Raw genomic sequence first — 17,965 nt, 5'->3', positions numbered from 1 at the left:
ATTGTTAATAAATCTTAAACCTTAACTGCATCCAAATCATCATTACACAGAGCTCCGCTATATTAATTTGCCCCCGGAACCTTTCTTTTATATTTTCACTCAATGCGAGGCACAAGATGGCTGCTAACACTTCCTGGTTTGAAATGTCAGCAGGCAATCAGACGCAAGCTCGTGCTCAGCGGTTAGGCACCGGCCAGATATATATATTTTTTCCTTTAATATCTGAAAACACTACTGAATGGATTCACACCATTTCTACAAGAGAGCGCTTTATGGACCAAGACCTTTCTCCCTGCCAAATTTGGCGTAATTCCATTCAACAGTTTCACCTGTAGCCTTGTCTAAACTTTCGTATGGAAAATGCATTGAGAAACCACGTTATGGGACCCCCCTTTTTTCTCAAACCCCCCCTTGACCAATCACCCCTAAACTTTCAAGATAGGAACTGATCAAAAAAGAGAAACATTTTGAAAAGTTTGTAAATATTCGTCAAACGATGCAAAAGTTATAAGCACATGGAGGGTTCAAGGAGAGGGACCGCACAACACCCCTCCCAACATGACTAAAACCCGAGTCTGCGGGGACTCCAGCGGGCCCCCGCAGCCCCAGCGAGCCCCCGCAATTTTTTTAAAAAAATTCCCCCGAGACCTAGACCACCCCATTGTCTCATTAAACTAAAACGCAGGAACCCGTGACCCCAGCGCAAATTGCACGGATTTTTTTTTTCCTTCCAAAAAAAGATTTTTGGGACCCCTTGAGCTGGCCTAGGGGGACAGGGTGTTTCTACCCTGCCCCCTTCTCTTGTTTTCTACCTCAGTTTCTCTGTTTTCTGGCGACTTGCTTCTACCGACAAACAATATGGCTACCAACACTTCCTGGTTTGGTGTGTTCGCAGCCAATCACAGTTAAGCTCATGCACGGCACTTAAGCTCTGACAAGATATCACAACTTGTATTTTTCTAATTTCTCAGCAACTACTGAACGGATTTACACCATTTAAAAAAAGGGTCGCTTTCTGACCCAGGACTACATTTCTGCCATATTTGGGGTAATTCCGTTCAGTAGTTTTGGCTGTAGCCTTGCACAAAGTTTCCTATGGAAAAATTATTTTTGACTGTTATTTTTTTAATTTCTCAAAAACTACTGAACAGATTTACACCTTTTTTTTAAAAAAAAGGTCGCTTTCTGAACCAAGCTCTACCTCTCTGCCAAATTTGGGGTAATTCCGTTCAGTAGTTTGAGCTGTAGCTCGTCGCAAAATTTCCTACGGAAATTAACATGGGGAAAATGCGTTTTGGGACCCCCCTTTTTTCTCGGCCCCCGCTGAACGGAATGACACCAAAGTTGGCAAAGAGGTAGTCCTCAGTTCAGACTCGTGCCTTTTGCATAAATGGTGTGAATCTGTTCAGTAATTTCTGAGAAATTTAGGGTAAAAAAGCTAGTGATATCTATGGCCGGGGAGGATCCGCGGACCCTCCCCGCACCGTAAGCGCACCCTCCCCGAACCGAGCGCGCACCCTCCCGATCGCGCGCTGAATGCTAATTGGCTGTCGAGTGTCTGTCTACATTCGAAAGAAGGAACTGTTGGCGGCCATTTTCTGCCTCGGTAGAAGCGAGGCTGATGAAGCAAGTGGAATAAGTGTGTAAAACATATAATGGGGCAGAGTGGAAATACTCTGACCCTCTAGAGGTGCTTAGGGGGTCCCAGAAGGACCCCCTGGGGCCCCCTTTAAAAAAAAAAAAACGGTAAAATGCGCACAGGGTGCGCACATCCTATCGCGTTTGGTGCACGGATCCTCTCGCATTTGTGTTGTATTCTCTGTTTATGCTTCTCTTTATTTATTGTACTGTACAGTAACCCAATGATCTGGAATGTTGATGGTTGCTTAGGAATGACATGTTGTGACATTCTTGCTGGAGCTGTTGGCAGAGGCAGTCCTGTCTCTCCTGTCCATGTAGCTAATAAATCAACAACTCATTCTACTTCTGTCTGGTTAATTACTACAAAAGGGTTCGCGGATCCAAGGAAAAAATAATTGAAAAAAGACAACAAATCATTGGTTGTATGACAACTTTCTACACTGAAAGGTAGGGTGTATATTTCTGTTTTTTAAAGGCATGATTCTTATTGGTTAACAAAAACTGATTGTAAGGAACATTACATATGATAAGCTGATATGTTGAAAAGTCAAGCACACTTGCTGTCTTGTTTAGCAACATTGTGTGCTGAACTTGTGACCTGTGTGCTCAGTGCAGTGTTCCATGACCTGTTTCTATGGTAACAGGCAGAAGGCAGATTGGGTGAAGGGTTGAAATGCATTACATTTGGAAAGGGTTGAAATGTTTAACCAATAGAAATGTGTGTTTGCTTTTGAATTTATGTGTGAAGGATTGTGATTTGATGTTTACATGTATATGTGGCGAAAATGAAAGGGAAACTTTGCCATTCTTTGTTTTTGCTGAGAGGTGCACAGTGCAGAGATTCTGTAAAAGAAAATCTGGTGTGTGACTGATATCTGGTGAGTGACAGATATACTTCTTAATCTACAAAACAACTTGAAAGGTGAGTTATTTAATCGTGAGGGGATGTATGTAGACTATTTTGATTTTAATCAGACTAATGTATATCTCCTGCTAAAGTGTAGGGAGTTCTTTTTTTCTCTACAATCCTATTGACAGTGTGTGTGCATGTAGAAACCATTCTGTGATAAGCATTTGTGTTTTTCATGTGTTTGCAGACAGATAACTGTGCTGTTTTTATATTTTGGTAGAATTAGAAACCAGTCATTGTTTATGAATTTGTGAAATGAGTTATGTTTCTATACTAAAATGTAGTACTCCTTCTAGATGAAGAAATGTGTTTTGGTATAGTGCAAGGGATAGTGTTGTTTGTCTAGAATCACACAGTGAGTATGTGTGCATTTGGGAACCACTGTGAGAGAAGCATTTGGTAAAATCGTGTATTTGCTGACAGATAACTGTTTTAAAACCTGTCATGTTGTCAAGTTTTAGTAGCATTAGAAGCCAGTCTTTGCTTATGCATTGATAAAATAAGTCATGCTTTGACACTAATGTGCTGTACTTTAATATGTAGATTGTGTGTAGTCTCCTTACCCCTTGCACAGTAGTGAATGAGTTTTTGTAAACTGCTAGGGATAGTGTTGCTTGTCTAGAATCACACTGTGAGTCTGTGTGCTTTTGGGAACCACTGTGAGAGAAGCATTTGGTAACATCGTGTATTTGCTGACAGATAACTGTTTTAAAACCTGTCTTGTTGTCAAGTTTTAGTAGCATTGGAAGGCAGTTTTTGCTTATGCTTTGATTAAATGAGTCAGGCTTTGACACAAAAGTGCAGTCCTGAAATATGTAGATTGTGTGCAGTTCCCTTACCACTTCCACTGTAGTGAATGGGTTTTGGTAAACTCCTAGGGATAGTGGTGCTTGTCTGGAATCACACTTTGAGTCTGTGTGCATTTGGGAACCACTGTGAGAGAAGCATTTGGTAACATCGTGTATTTTCTGACAGATAACTTTTTAAAAACCTGTCATGTTGTCAAGTTTTAGTAGCATTAGAAGACAGTCTTTGCTTATGCTTTGATTAAATGAGTCAGGGTTTGACACTAAAGTGCAGTACCATGTACTATTCTCTTCACTGTGCCAGAACTGAAAATTTAAAAGTTTTACCCAGGCACTGTCCTAGCAGTAGTCTGATGATTTAGTCAGTTTCCAAGTACTCATGTTGTGAACCATACATTACCACATAGACTGCTTTAAATGTCTATGCAGTATGCATGCAGTCTTCTAACATACTATACACTTGTCTTTCACATCTTCAATTCCCTAGTCAGTATTCATACAGTCCAGCAAACATCCTGTCACTCCCTTTGCACTCCTCTAGTGACCCATTCAGTACCAAGTACTAATCCATTCACTGTGTCAAAAGCCAACCACTTATAAATTCACACAGGCACTCTCTTTGCTGTACTCTAATCATTCCGTCAGTTCCCAAGTACTCATGCAGTGATCCAGGTCTTAGCACATAGACTGCTTCAAATGCCTATTCACTATGCATGCAGGCCTCTAACCACCTACACAGTTGTCTTTCACACCTTCAATTCCCCAGTCAGTATTCATACACTTCTAGCAAACACCCTATTACTCACCCAGTGTGTCTCTTATAGTACTGTAATCATTCAGTCAGTTAGCATGTAGTCTTTTAGTGAGGTGGGCTTTCGGGCATGAACTGCTTCAAAGTAGTATGCACTATGCGTGTAGTGTTTTAACCATCGTCATACTTGTGGTTCAGGGCTATAGTTTCTTAGTCAGTTTTTATATAAAATGTGTTTGTACAGTAATGGAATAGTATACATTTGAAAGTTATTAATATACATTTATTTGTGATTCTTTTTTACAGATACTGTTTTTCAACGTAAAAATAGAGAAATCATGCCAGAAAAAAAAGAAAAGGAAAAGAAACTCAGAAAGGCGCAGGAGCAGGAGTGTTTCTCATCTGTTTGCACTCTTCTCGTGCAAGATTGTTTGGATGAAGGGTCCTTAGGTGTTTCATCATACTTGCCGTGCCGTACGAGTATTTCTTGTTAGGATCCCCTCGCAACAGAACTCTTTTGCAAATCTTGCCCGTGACCAAGGTGGCATTGATCTTTGTTCGCCCCTCGGGAAAAGTAAAAAATGTCCACACCACTGAAGAAAAACATTGTGGGCGTGGTGCCTCCTCCAAAAATTCATCCTTAGATTCGGTAAATATTTTAAAGCGACAACATTTACAGTTTTTGTAAGTTAAACTTATAAAATTTAATTAGCCGTAAGCATTTTATATATCTGTGATTTGTATCTTGTGGTATTTTGCTGAGAATGTTGGGCTTTTTTTTACAATCTTTCTGATTGGTTTTTTTTGCCCGCTGTTAAGTGATGAGTACGATTGAAATCACTATTTTTAGTGAAATTCAATATATTCTGAGAACAGCAAAAAAGGCAAACAAATTACTTTGTGGAAATTATGCTGTGTTGTAACAAATGTATTATTACATGTTATAATTTTTTTTCCTTTTCTTTCACAGATCCAAATTTAAAAATAAGCAATGTATATGAATTTAGATTGCAATGAAAATCTGAAAAAAATGTATACCATTTTTTATTGCTATTACTGTGAAGGTAAGTTTAACTTAGTCTCAATATGCAGAATGAGGAGGTCTGCAAGAAGCTACAAAGTTGAAACACGTTTCTAAAAACACTATACCTATGTAGTTTTGAAATTTGACCATAATCAGATATCATGTGACCTGCAAAAAAAGAGATTTGAGGGGTTCATAATATTTCCCATTGTAGCTATTGAAGGACCGCAATCATTTCAATCATTCTTTTTGAACATCTTTGCAGACAAAACTCTGTGCTTACCCTTCTATCATTCGCAAGGAATTTTAAAACTGGAAATATGTCACTTTTTGTAACATAGTTATTGCGCAAGACACTCTTTACAAAGAGAGGAAAAGGCACTCTGTGCACTTTGTATACTCCATGTAAATACAACCTCATTATGCACACCAGTTTGCGTTGAAAGGGTGTTCTATAAGTGTTGTTGTGCATGATTGCACTGAATACTCATAGAACAAGACACATGTCTAGATTTGTCAGAAATCATAAATCTCGATGTGTGTGAATGCTGCACCATTCTAAAATTGGTGTAGGAAAGCACAACAAGGAGAATTGTTTTCATTTCTCCACATTTTTATATCTTCAATGCATGCTACAATGCTCAGCATACATTGAAGGAGAAAAATGCCTTTACTGATTGTTTTTGTGCAGGAAGGTGTGTCTTCCTGCACAAAAACAAAAAGCACATGGCACAGATATCCTTGCACTATGGTGCAAGGGTGCCTGTGTCACCACATGGCTGCAGTTTAAGCAGCCGTGCAGAGAGAAGCATAGATTTGCAACATATTTATGTACATATGTTGCATCCCTGTGCTTCGGAAGTACTACAGCACACTGCAGTTAAAGAGGTTACTGTGTGATGCTGCAGCACTTCCTCATAGTTCTGCACTTATACATTCACCATACGCTACTAATGCATTCATTCAGTCAATTACGTACTACACATACATTCATCTAAACTAACACTAACAAAGAAATTTAGCTCTGTTTTTAAACCATGGATGGATGCACTCTTGAAGTGCACGGCTGCGATGAGGTGGAAGGCGCAGGAGTGTCTCTCATCCGTCGGCATTCTTCTCGTGCAAGATTGTTTGGATGAAGGGTCCTTAGATGCTTCATCATACTAGCTGTGCCGCACGAGTATTTCTTGTTAGGATCCCCTCACGACAGCACTCTTTTGCAAATCTTGCATGTGACCAAGGTGGCATTGGTCTTATTCTGCCCCTCGGGAAAAGTAAAAAATTTCCACACCACTGAAGAAAAACGTTCTTTGCGTGGTGCCTCCTCCAAAAATTCATCCTCAGATATATGAGGAGATGCAGGTGATGCCTGCTGCCCTGAAGCCATTTTTAGTAGAAAAAAGTTAGAGCTAAGTGTAAACTTAGTCTAAAAAAATCTTCTTCTCTGCAAAGAGATGCTCCTCCAAAGAAGGTCAAAGAAGAATGAATGAATTGGGTGGGGTCTTTTAATAGTTAGAAGAGGAAGTGTAATGAACCAATCAAATCTCTTTTTTTGCAGGTCACATGGGATCCGCTCACCCTGCGCATAGGCAGCACGCACCCAGCGCGCATCCGCGAAATTGAATTTAAAAAAGTTATAGGATTAGATGTAAAAATATATTAGTTTTAAGACTAGTTTAGAGTTTGTCTTCAATTAATATTCACATGAAATACATATATATATATTTTTATAAATGTTAAATATTTTGCGGGATCTGCGCACCTACCGCGTCATAGATGCAGATGACGCATCGCGGAAGCGCGTAAACGTCGCGTTACGTAAATCAAATGTGTCGCGTATAGGCTGGGAGTCGCGTACCTGTCGCATTGCGATCGCGCACTAAACACGTACCCAACGCATACCATGCGTGGATGCTAACGCGTAGGGATCGAGAACGGTGCTCATAGGGTGCGCGGATCCAAAAAAACATGGAAAAAAATATATAAAATAAAGTTTTGAACATATAGTTAAAGAAATATTTTTAAAAATATAAATTTTTGGGGGGAAAAACCCAATAAAAACAAATAATATTTTTTAATTTTTAAAAGAATTAATTAAAAAAATTATTTAAAAAATGGTGATAAAAAAGAATTTCAAGAAAACATAATTAATGAAATTGACACACTGAATTTGAAAAATATAGAAATCCAATGAAAATTATTAAACATGATATCTTTAGAGATAAGTTATAGATAGGAATTAGCATTTAAAAAACCTTTGAAATTCACTGAAAAAACCATTGGTTTCAGGGGCGTTATAGTTAGCTGGACATTTCCCTCATACAAAACCCTAGAAATTCCCCTGTTATAGTTAGTTCAGCTAACTATAACTCACGCCCCCTCAATGCACTGCTGATGACGTCACATATTACATCACTCATGACATGGCCAGTGACATCACTGATGACATCACTGATGACTTCATCCATGTGATAAATTAGTGCATCTTCTCACACCCTAATATAACCTTTGATACACCGACTCAAAATTTCAGACGGCCATTTTGAAAACCATAGATACTCCAATACCAATAACTACATACCCACTCATTGACTCTTAGGTCTACATACACCTCCACTCACTCACCTGTACAGTCACTCATACTTACAGTCACTCTGTACAGGACTATCATATGCATTTATACACCTATATAGACACTCACACACCGCCAATCATCCATTGAGGTACAGACATACCTAGTCAGTCATGCAAATATTTACTTACAGTCCAATTTACTCACCTATACAGTTAAACACACAAGTTCACTTACTCATAAAAATACTAACAAATTCTGACGCTCTTATACAACTACTGATACAAGCACACACTCATCCATACAGACACTCCCAAAATCACACACTCACATATAAATAGTTATATACTCTTACACACATATACACTGTGTTTCACATATGTAGTTACTGACACATGTACAACTGAGATATACATTCAATCACTAACACACCCTTACATGCAGTCACCCAACCATACAGCCCATCACAGATGCACTCTTAAAACCATGCACCCACTGAATCACCCACTCACACATCTATGCACAGAGTTACACACACCCTACCCACACAAACATTCAGGCACCCAGACAGATACTCAGACAACCAATCAATAACCCATATAGACACTCATATAGCTATTCACAAAACCATGCAGCCACTTATACACCAACACACATACAGACATTCACACAGTTTAGTCACTAGTCTGCAGTAAGATACATTTAATGACTCACTTATAGAGTCAGTTACGCACCTAGAAAATCACCCATTCACACACTTATACACCCACTCATTCTTCCATAGGCCTTTCACTATAAATATATAAAACATATTTAAACTTTTCAGAAAAACACACATTCACTGGATGAAGTCATCAGTGATGTCATGAGTGATGTCATTTGAGATGTCATCAGCAGTGCATTGCGGGGGCGCGAGTTATAGTTAGCTGAACTAACTATAACGGGAATTTCTAGGGTTTTGTACGAGGGAAATGTCCAGCTAACTATAACGCCCCTGAAACCTATGATTTATTTAGTGAATAGATAGATATATAGATACCTAGTGGGTCTTTGAGTTCAAGCTGTATCAGGTCCGGTTGGCTTGTCCTTTAGTTTTGCAATTTTACCTTTTATAGTTTGTTCATTTTGTTGCTTTGCCTCTTTTTGATTTAATATTTCTTAAACGGATACTACAGCTCTATAGACAGTGCTAATGGGTTGCTTGCTTGCCACTCATTTCATCTGCAGTGCCACATTCCACGAGGCCACTTCTTCTAAACCAGGAAGTCATATTGGGATGCTGTTGTCCATAGAGTATCAATGTCATACCAATCCAAGATGGCCAACACATCGGTTCTAGCTATGTTTAGTTTTGTTATTGAAAACATGTGCCCACTGTGTTGGGAAGTCAGCATGTTTTCTTTTTTCTACTTGTATTCTTTTAATTTATCTTGCATATGTTGCTGAGGTTTTGTGTGATTTTGCAGTTGTGTCAGGGTCAGTTGCGGCCGCTGCTGGTAAGAGTGGTGGGGCCAGGTGAGGGGAGATTTCAAGAGACGACCGCGAGGGAAAATTCATTATTTTTTTTATTTTCCCTCGTGGTCGTCGCTCGACCACCCCGCCACTCTTACCTGCAGCAACTGTGGCTTGTCAGAGTGATGAGGGGTTGATATTGTTTTATGTATACTTCAGAAAGGTGTATTGTCACGTGATGTCACATAAATGGCTCCTATTTTCAATGATGCAGACTCATGGTGTTTCTGGTTAGTTTAAAATCAAAATTAAAAAAGTAAGAACGTTGTACTATGCAATAGACTGCATGATGCTGCACATGCTTTTATGGGCATGGCAAAATGTACTTGGCCTGTGTACTTGTGATTTGCAAAGTTGAAGCAACTCTGCTGAGATCAAAACATGTATTATTTACTACAAACTGATCAAGGAGTGTATACCTGTGTGTTCTGATTTATAGACTTACCATACACATGAAGTTACTGATTCTCTATAGCCTACAATTACTTAGAAAACAACAATATTTTTTTATCTTATCCGTAGGTTCCAACGTGGCTTTCCCCAGTATGACGTTTAGCTACCTAAATCAAATAAAATACCATAGTGTCTGGGATTTTGAGTTACTTAGGTACTATATTAGACAGAACCTTTGTAAAATGCTCTGGTGTTTTAACATTTAAAAAATCTATTATTAATGATCCACCTTGGATTCAGGTTTACTACACCAAACAGCTCACAATACTAAAATAAGCAGTGTCAAATTTTCATTGAACTCATCCCAATGTAGCAAGTTTTATTTTTTATTTTTACATCTTTCAGATTTAGGAAATTGTGTACCGAAGTCGGGTGAACCGGTTAATTGTGTGCCATCTTCATTCATGTGGTTATTGCATGATTTATTCATTACACAAGGCTGGTATGCGTATCAGAGGTTCCAAGAAATGGATAGGCAATGCCCCCTCATCTGGATGCAAATTTCTGGATGTGAAAGCATGGCTTTCTCCTAATATTCCTGCTCATAATCTCAGACCTTCATTTGATCTTCCTGCCAAAATCCACATAGCTTCACTTGATGTTCATGCCCCTAGTCCACAGACTTTGCTTCATGATTGTGGATAGAAGGGATGTCAAGTTTTCGCATCAAAGCAATGGGTGCCACACTCCCTGGTGAACATTTCACCGGGTCTATCACCATTGTATTTTGGTGGAGGCATATGGAGTACGAACTACTACGGAAACATTTCTAGTTGCTTTTGAAACTGGTAAATTGTTCTTTATGTAACTAATTGACCTTGCCTCATTATTTAGCATGGTTAATTGTAAAAATCAGTTTCAATTTCTAAAAGCCTATTTTCTACAAACTACATAAACCATTAGGGACTGGTCCTCTGGGATTACCGTCAGGGCTCAGAAAAGTCACTGCTGGGTGCTGTGTTGATTTTTCTCAAAGCTTGTTCGGGAAGCATGAGACACGGCCTAACATACACCCGTATCACACCCAATGAGAAGTAAAGAAGAGAAAAAAACGTTTTTCATCAACAGTGTTGAAAGGATACACTTTACATGACAGCCCTTATGCTGTTTCAGTGACCAAAGTTAAGTTTGTTAAATGACAAGGGAGGGCTGGTATGTATGGTTGGTTCTGGTCGCTCTTACGTCACCAATAATGTCCCTGGCATGTGTATACTTAAAAAAAAAGCACATTTACGGTATTATTATTGTGTTTTTTTACAGATCCATTTTGGAGCGGTAAATAAAAAAGACGCCTTTGTGCCATTGTGATCATTTATGTGTCATTGCGTGATGATGTATGCATATGTATATTTGTTCACGCATGCAAAATAAAGTGATCTCCTCACATTTCTTTTTCTGTTGCTCTCCCTTTATTCATACTGTACAGCATCGCCATGTTTTGCCTATGCTATAGAGCATGAACAAAGGCATTGTCAGATGCAGTAGGTCTCAAAGAGCACACTCTCACCTAGGCAGCCACACACCATCATCAGCCCTGCACTTATGCATCTAATGTCTAACTCCTTTTGATGACTGGCTACAAGATAGCTGAAGCTATATGAAACAAGCATTTGCAATGAAATAGGTCTTGTGTTTACTTGAGTTTAAGCTATTAGCATTGTAAATGACAATGCCTTTTATTTATGTTTTAAAAACAAACAAAAGAAATAAAAGGCATTCTTATGTACAATTTCAATAGCTCAGACTCGCGTAAATGCGAGACCTATTGCATTGCAAATGCTTGTTTCCTTCTGAACTCTTTCAGTGTTTTATTAATTGCTAGCTCTTTATGCATCTTGGCTGCAGTTCACTTCTTTCTCCACTTCAGCCTTTCTCCGGATTACGTTTGGCATTTTTGCTGCATGTTATGTTACTGACCCTTCGGTCCACTCAGGCTCTCTTTCATCTTGCAGCTCTGTGTTTGACTAGTTGCCCTTCTGTCTTTCCTACCCGTCTTCCTGTGTTTTACAATCAATTTATCTTGCATATGTTGCTGAGGTTTTGTGTGTTTTTGCAGTTGTGTAAGAGTCAGCCGCGGCCGCTGCTGGTAAGAGTGGTGGGGCCAGGTGAGGGGAGATTTCAATAGACGACCGCGAGGGAAAATTAATTATTTATTTTATTTTCCCTCATGGTCGTCTCTCGACCACCCCGCCACTCTTACCTGCAGCGGCTGCGGCTTGTAAAAGTGTTGAGGGGTTGATATTGTTTTATGTATACTTCAGAAAGGTGTATTGTCATGTGATGTCACATAAATGGCTCCTATTTTCAATGGTGCAGACTCATGGTGTTTCTGGTTAGTTTAAAATCAAAATTAAAAAAGATGACTGTTGTACTATGCAAGAGACTGCATGATGCTGCACATGCTTTTATAGGCATGACGAAATGTACTTGGCCTGTGCACTTGTGATTTGCAAAGTTGAAGCAACTCTGATGAGATCAAAACATGTATTATTTATTACAAACTGATCAAGGAGTGTATACCTGTGTGTTCTGATTTATAGACTTACCATACACATGAAGTTACTGATTCTCTATAGCCTACAATTACTTAGAAAACAACACTATTTTTTTAGCTTATCCGTAGGTTCCAACGTGGCTTTCCCCAGTATGACGTTTAGCTACCTAAATCAAATAAAATCCCATAGTGTCTGGGATTTTGAGGTACTTAGGTACTATTTTAGACAGAACCTTTGGAAAATGCTCTGGTGTTTTAACGTTTTAAAAATCTATTATTAATGATCCACCTTGGATTCAGGTTTACTACACCAAATAGCTCACAATACTAAAGTAAGCAGTGTCAAATTTTCATTGAACTCATCCCAATGTAGCAAGTTTTATTTTTTATTTTTACATCTTTCAGATTTAGGAAATTGTGTACCAAAGTCGGGTGAACCACTTAATTGTGTGCCATCTTCATTCATGTGGGTATTGCATGATTCATTCATTACACAAGGACACAAGGCTGGTATGTGTATCAGTGCGTCCAAGAAATGGATAGGCAGCGCCCCCTCATCTGGATGCAAATTTCTGGATGTGAAAGCATGGCTTTCTCTCAATATTCCTGCTCATGATTTCAGACATTCATTTGATCTTCCTGCCATAATCCACATAGCTTCACTTGATGTTCATGTCCCTAGTCCACAGACTTTGCTTCATGATTGCCCCAAACCCTTATAGCTTCAGTTGACGTTCGTGATCAAGCTTCACAGACCATCACCTGATATTTCTGGCGTTACCCATAGCACTTTATTGATATTTGTGGCAATGGTCATCAGATCTTGAGCTGTTGTTCATGCCTACAAACACATGCAGTTATGTCGTTTCAAAATTTAGAGCTAAATAGCAAATGAATTCAGGATAGCTCAAAATATTCAATATAACATTCTGACATGAAGCGATGCAACATCCAATACTTAATTTATCGTATATTTATTTACAAAAAACCATAGATTATATAATATTTGACACATGGTTGCTCCAAAAGGAACGTGCATAGAACAGAAGTGATAAGAAGTGAGTGTGTAGAAAAAATAGATTTGAAGGACAATAGAACAATTATTAAAAACCTTTACAAAGTGCACGGTTATAATTCACCGTTTGAAATGTCCTGGTCACGTTCAGAGATATCATCAATGAGTTTAAGTATTTCATGCACAGAATTTAATTCAATTTGTAGCACGTTTGAGCGATTGCGTGTACCAGGCTTGACAACAAGAGAGATGTCGACGTTTCGACCCGTCTAGGGGTACAGAGGTATTTTGAGACCTTGACCGTGCGGGTCTTCTTCAGGACAACAGGGGGGATAAGAGCAACCTGGCGTGGTCCTTGACTTGACTCTGTATCTAAAATAAGGAATTCAGTGATAAGGATGTTGCATTGATAGTGCAATTAAACACCAGCAAAAAGGGGGGGGGAATTGTGAGCTTACCTAATGTATATCCAGGTGATAGTTAACCATAGATAACGTATCCCGGTCAATCAATTACCATGTGTACAGTCCTGTCAGGTATATTTACACAGGCTGTCGCGCTGAAAGTAAGCAAATTAAAATTGGTTTAAGGGCCGGGTCGGGGGTCTACTCGCCCTCCCTTCGAGGACATGAACCTGATATGTGTTAAAATTACCTGCAGTCGTGGCATCAGTCAATTCTGCAGTGTTTCGGGCCTCCTATTTAAAAGGATGGGAACGGAATTCATTTGTGCATCTCGTTTCCAGCCGAAGGGCGCGCTGTAAGGAAACCGAGTGAAAAGTGTAAGTACTGGGCCCATAGTGGTTCGTACCGAAAATCTGGAGAGGGTCCCAGCAGAATTCATACCTGCGTCCATCTAGGTCCGTGCTTCCCGTGGCGTCTTAACCGAGAGAGGCGGGAGCGCGTCTGCTCTAAGTATATAGAAACAACGAGGCAACCGTTCACGTAGTGACGGTGCGTCGGTGACTGTCAGGGTGGAAAGACTCACCGGAGTCATGGAGTGTAGTTCAGCCAGGGTGTGCGGAACTGATCTGTAGTCCCTGGGGATCGTGTGGGATGATGTTCAATGTGTGACTTGGTCATGTGCAAATAAAGGCACAATACACAATCTAGGGTTTCCCTGCGAATACATGTAAATCATGCTCATTTTACAAATAGTGACTTAGAACACAAAAATTACCATACACAATGCGCTGAAGTTCAAGAATTGGAACAGTTCCAAAACGCATAGGTCATTCTCGTGGTTCTTTTAGAATACAATGAATGAATGATCTCACACTAATAACTAAAACATATCTTGAATATATGTCATGACAATGAATGATTACAGAAAAAACGAACAAACATAATAAACAATTAGACTGTTGATCACACGTACATATATTAATCAAACAAACACACAATTAAGAGGTCCATAGGCAGTCAATACATAGGTCTAGTGATCCAGTGTTAACCAATAGGAGCCAAGAACAATAGAAGGATTTACCTCAGGGGAGAACAATTCTGCGCAACAGGCCCAATTAGCCATTGCTCATAATGGAAATCTGTCTGTTAATCTCCTCCTGTTCATTCAACCCTGTGTTGATTGTATTTAAGGAATGTATCCATCTGCATTCCCTTCTATTTAGTATCATGCTGAAATCCCCTCCCCTGGGATTGGGCTTGATCTTTTCAATAACCCACCATTTCAAACTTTCCGCAGTATGACCAAAATTCGTGAAATGGTCAACCAAGGGGGCTCCCGCTGTTTTGCAGCGTATGCGGCTACAATGCTGAAGAAAACGACACTTCACTTTTTGAGTCGTCTGTCCCACATACATAAAATCACAAGGGCAAACGATTGCATATATGACTCCAGAGGAGTTACAATTACTGAAGCCCTTCAATGTATGTACCTGTTTGTTGTGTGTAAATTCACTGATTTCTTTAGTCAAGGGACAGGCTTTACAGGATCCACACTTATGGTGTCCCGCAATCGCCGGGATCCCCCATAAGGTGGTCTGGCCGGTATTCTGAGCCACGGGTAGTAGGGATTTAACCACGTGGTCTCTCACATTTTTGCCTTTCTTGAATGCATGTAGTGGTGTTGGTATGTTGCCCAATTCATCTGACACTAGGTGCCAATGTTTATTAATTATCTTTTTGATCTCATTGCTCTTAGTGCTAAACGTTGTAACTCACACCAGCCGTTCTTCCTTGAGATTTTTATTGGGTTTGGGGATCAAGAGCAATTCCCTGTGATTATGCCAAGCCCGTTTCCGGGCTTTTTTAAGGAGTCGAATGGGGTAGCCACGATCAATCAACCGTGCTAGAAGTCCAGCAGACTCATCAAAATAGTCTTCCTTTTTGGAACAATTCCTACGTAACCTCAGGAACTGTCCGAATGGTAAGTTATCCCTGAGGTTACGAGGATGGTGACTGGAATAACGTAGGAGAGTGCTCCTTTCACTACTCTTTCTGTAGAGGCTAGTGTGGAGTTTGCCCAGCTCAGATTTTATCAAAATGTCAAGGAAATTGATGGTTTCTCTATTGAATTCAATAGTGAATTGTATGTCACTTGAACATGTATTAAGCCACTGATGGAACCTTTGCAAATCTTCAACATCACCACTCCAAATGATGAGCACATCATCAATATAACGGTGCCATAGTTCTATATTCTCCCTGTATGGATTAAGGTCGCTGAGGACATATTGCTGTTCATAGTGATTCATGTAAATAATGGCCAAATTAGGAGCAAAGCTTGCCCCCATTGCTACGCCTTTGGTTTGAATGAAAAACTGTCCCTGAAAATTAAAAAAGTTCCTAGTCATGGCAATCTCGAGTAGTTTGATAATAAATGCTGTCGGGACTGGATGTGGCGCAGGTCTAGTGTCTAGTGTTTTGTAAAGGTTTTTAATAATTGTTCTATTGTCCTTCAAATCTATTTTTTCTACACACTCACTTCTTATCACTTCTGTTCTATGCACGTTCCTTTTGGAGCAACCATGTGTCAAATATTATATAATCTATGTTTTTTTGTAAATAAATATACGATGAATTAAGTATTGGATGTTGCATCGCTTCATGTCAGAATGTTATATTGAATATTTTGAGCTATCCTGAATTCATTTGCTATTTAGCTCTAAATTTTGAAACGACATAACTGGATGTGATTATTGTATTTTGGTAATAATTGAGTTAGGACCATTGTTTTTTGTATTGATTCTACTCCCAGGTCCCTGACTTTAAGGGTAACCCCATTTTTGTGATGGCTACAAACACATGCGTTCAGTTAATCTTCATGCTCAGGATCCTCAAATTTTCACTTTTTGTCTGCCTAGTACACTTGATGATTTACCTCTATTGTTCTTGCCCATAATCCAGAGATATTTAACTGAGTTTTCTGACTCATTCTCTCAATGTTTACTTGATTCTCCTGTCCACGACCCTCTGCCCATATCCTAATTTCCCTTACTAACACCTGGGCCATCTCCTGAGTCTGCTGCCTCTAGCACACTTTGACGCCTGTGATCTTGACACTTCTCAGAGTTTATCCACAAGTGTTCTGCTCACAACTCTTCTCAGTGCCCCGTGAACCTCTTTATTTCTTAGGCTGTATATGAGGGGATTCAGAAGTGGAGTAAGGATGCTGTAACATAACGAGACAATGTTTACCCGAGAAATGGAAGAGCCTGACATTGGCTGGAGGTAGGTGAAGGTGCCAGTGCTATAGAATAGGGTGACTACGATCAAGTGAGCGGCACATGTGGAGAAAGCTGCCTTGCGTCCAAGGCTAGACTCCATCCTACAAATAACTATAATGATGTACACGTAGGAAATCAGGATGAACAGCCCAGTACCCAGTCCAACCAGTCCTCCAGCAATACGAACCACCAAAAAATTCATATATGTGTCCGTGCATGCCAGTTTCAACAATGGTGGCAAATCGCAGAAGAAGTGCATTAGCTTGTTTGGGCCACAGAAGGGTAACTGGGCAGTGACTGCAGTGTGCATGGTGGAGTCCAGGCAACCAGTGGTCCAGCAGACAGATGACATCAGGAGGCAGGTTTTTCTATCCATGTGTAATGCATAACGCAAAGGGTGGCATATGGCAAGGAACCGATCAAAGGCCATGGCAGCCAGGAGGAAGCATTCTGTGCACCCCAGGAAGTGGAGGAAGAAGATCTGGGACAGGCATCCAGTGACAGTGATTGACTGGTGCTGTGCCAGGAAGTTCACCAAAATGGCAGGGACCGTGACAGAGATGTAGCAGATTTCCAAGGCAGAGAGGTTGAACAGGAAGAAGTACATTGGTGTACGCAGACGCAAATCCACCCATACAACGATAATCAGTACCAGGTTTCCTAGCAAGCTCATGGCATATATTATGACAAGCAGAAGAAAAAACATTATCTGCAGGCGAGGGAAGTCCAGGAGTCCAGCAAGAAGGAATTCTGACACAAAACTTTGATTTTTCATCAGTTTCTTGTATTATTTCCTGTAACAACATAAAAAAACAAGGATACGGACTTTTGAGTGCGTAATAGGAAGAGACAACATGATATTTTATATAAGGACCATGAACATTAATATCCTTAAAAGCCCGCCTCTGGTCAAAGTCATCACTGACCGGGTCCGTTGTCTGTAAACCAGCATCAGTCTCAGAATCAAACTGAAACTAGTCTACTTCTCCAAAGCAAGAACTAGGGGTGCATGTGTTCAGCGCTTTTTTGAGACTTTCACAAAACCATGGTGGTGACCTGTGATGTCCTGTTGGCTCAAGCTCTGGAGCTTATCAGATATTTT

At 39.9% G+C, this 17,965-nt stretch overlaps 1 protein-coding gene across 1 annotated transcript; it reads right to left on the bottom strand.

Moving 5' to 3' along the window:
- Positions 1-16,702: 16,702 nt before the first annotated feature.
- On the bottom strand, positions 16,703-17,536 carry LOC146856581 (olfactory receptor 10A7-like). The gene has a single exon (XM_085651273.1). The coding sequence runs from the start codon at positions 17,534-17,536 to the stop codon at positions 16,703-16,705; it is 834 nt and encodes a 277-aa protein (XP_085507399.1).
- Positions 17,537-17,965: the final 429 nt, after the last annotated feature.

The sequence above is a fragment of the Triturus cristatus genome, chromosome 4_1 (assembly GCF_964204655.1).
Source record: "Triturus cristatus chromosome 4_1, aTriCri1.1, whole genome shotgun sequence".
NCBI lineage: Eukaryota > Metazoa > Chordata > Amphibia > Caudata > Salamandridae > Triturus > Triturus cristatus.
Note: the sequence above shows the minus strand (reverse complement) of the source record. Positions and strands in the feature narration are given on the sequence as shown.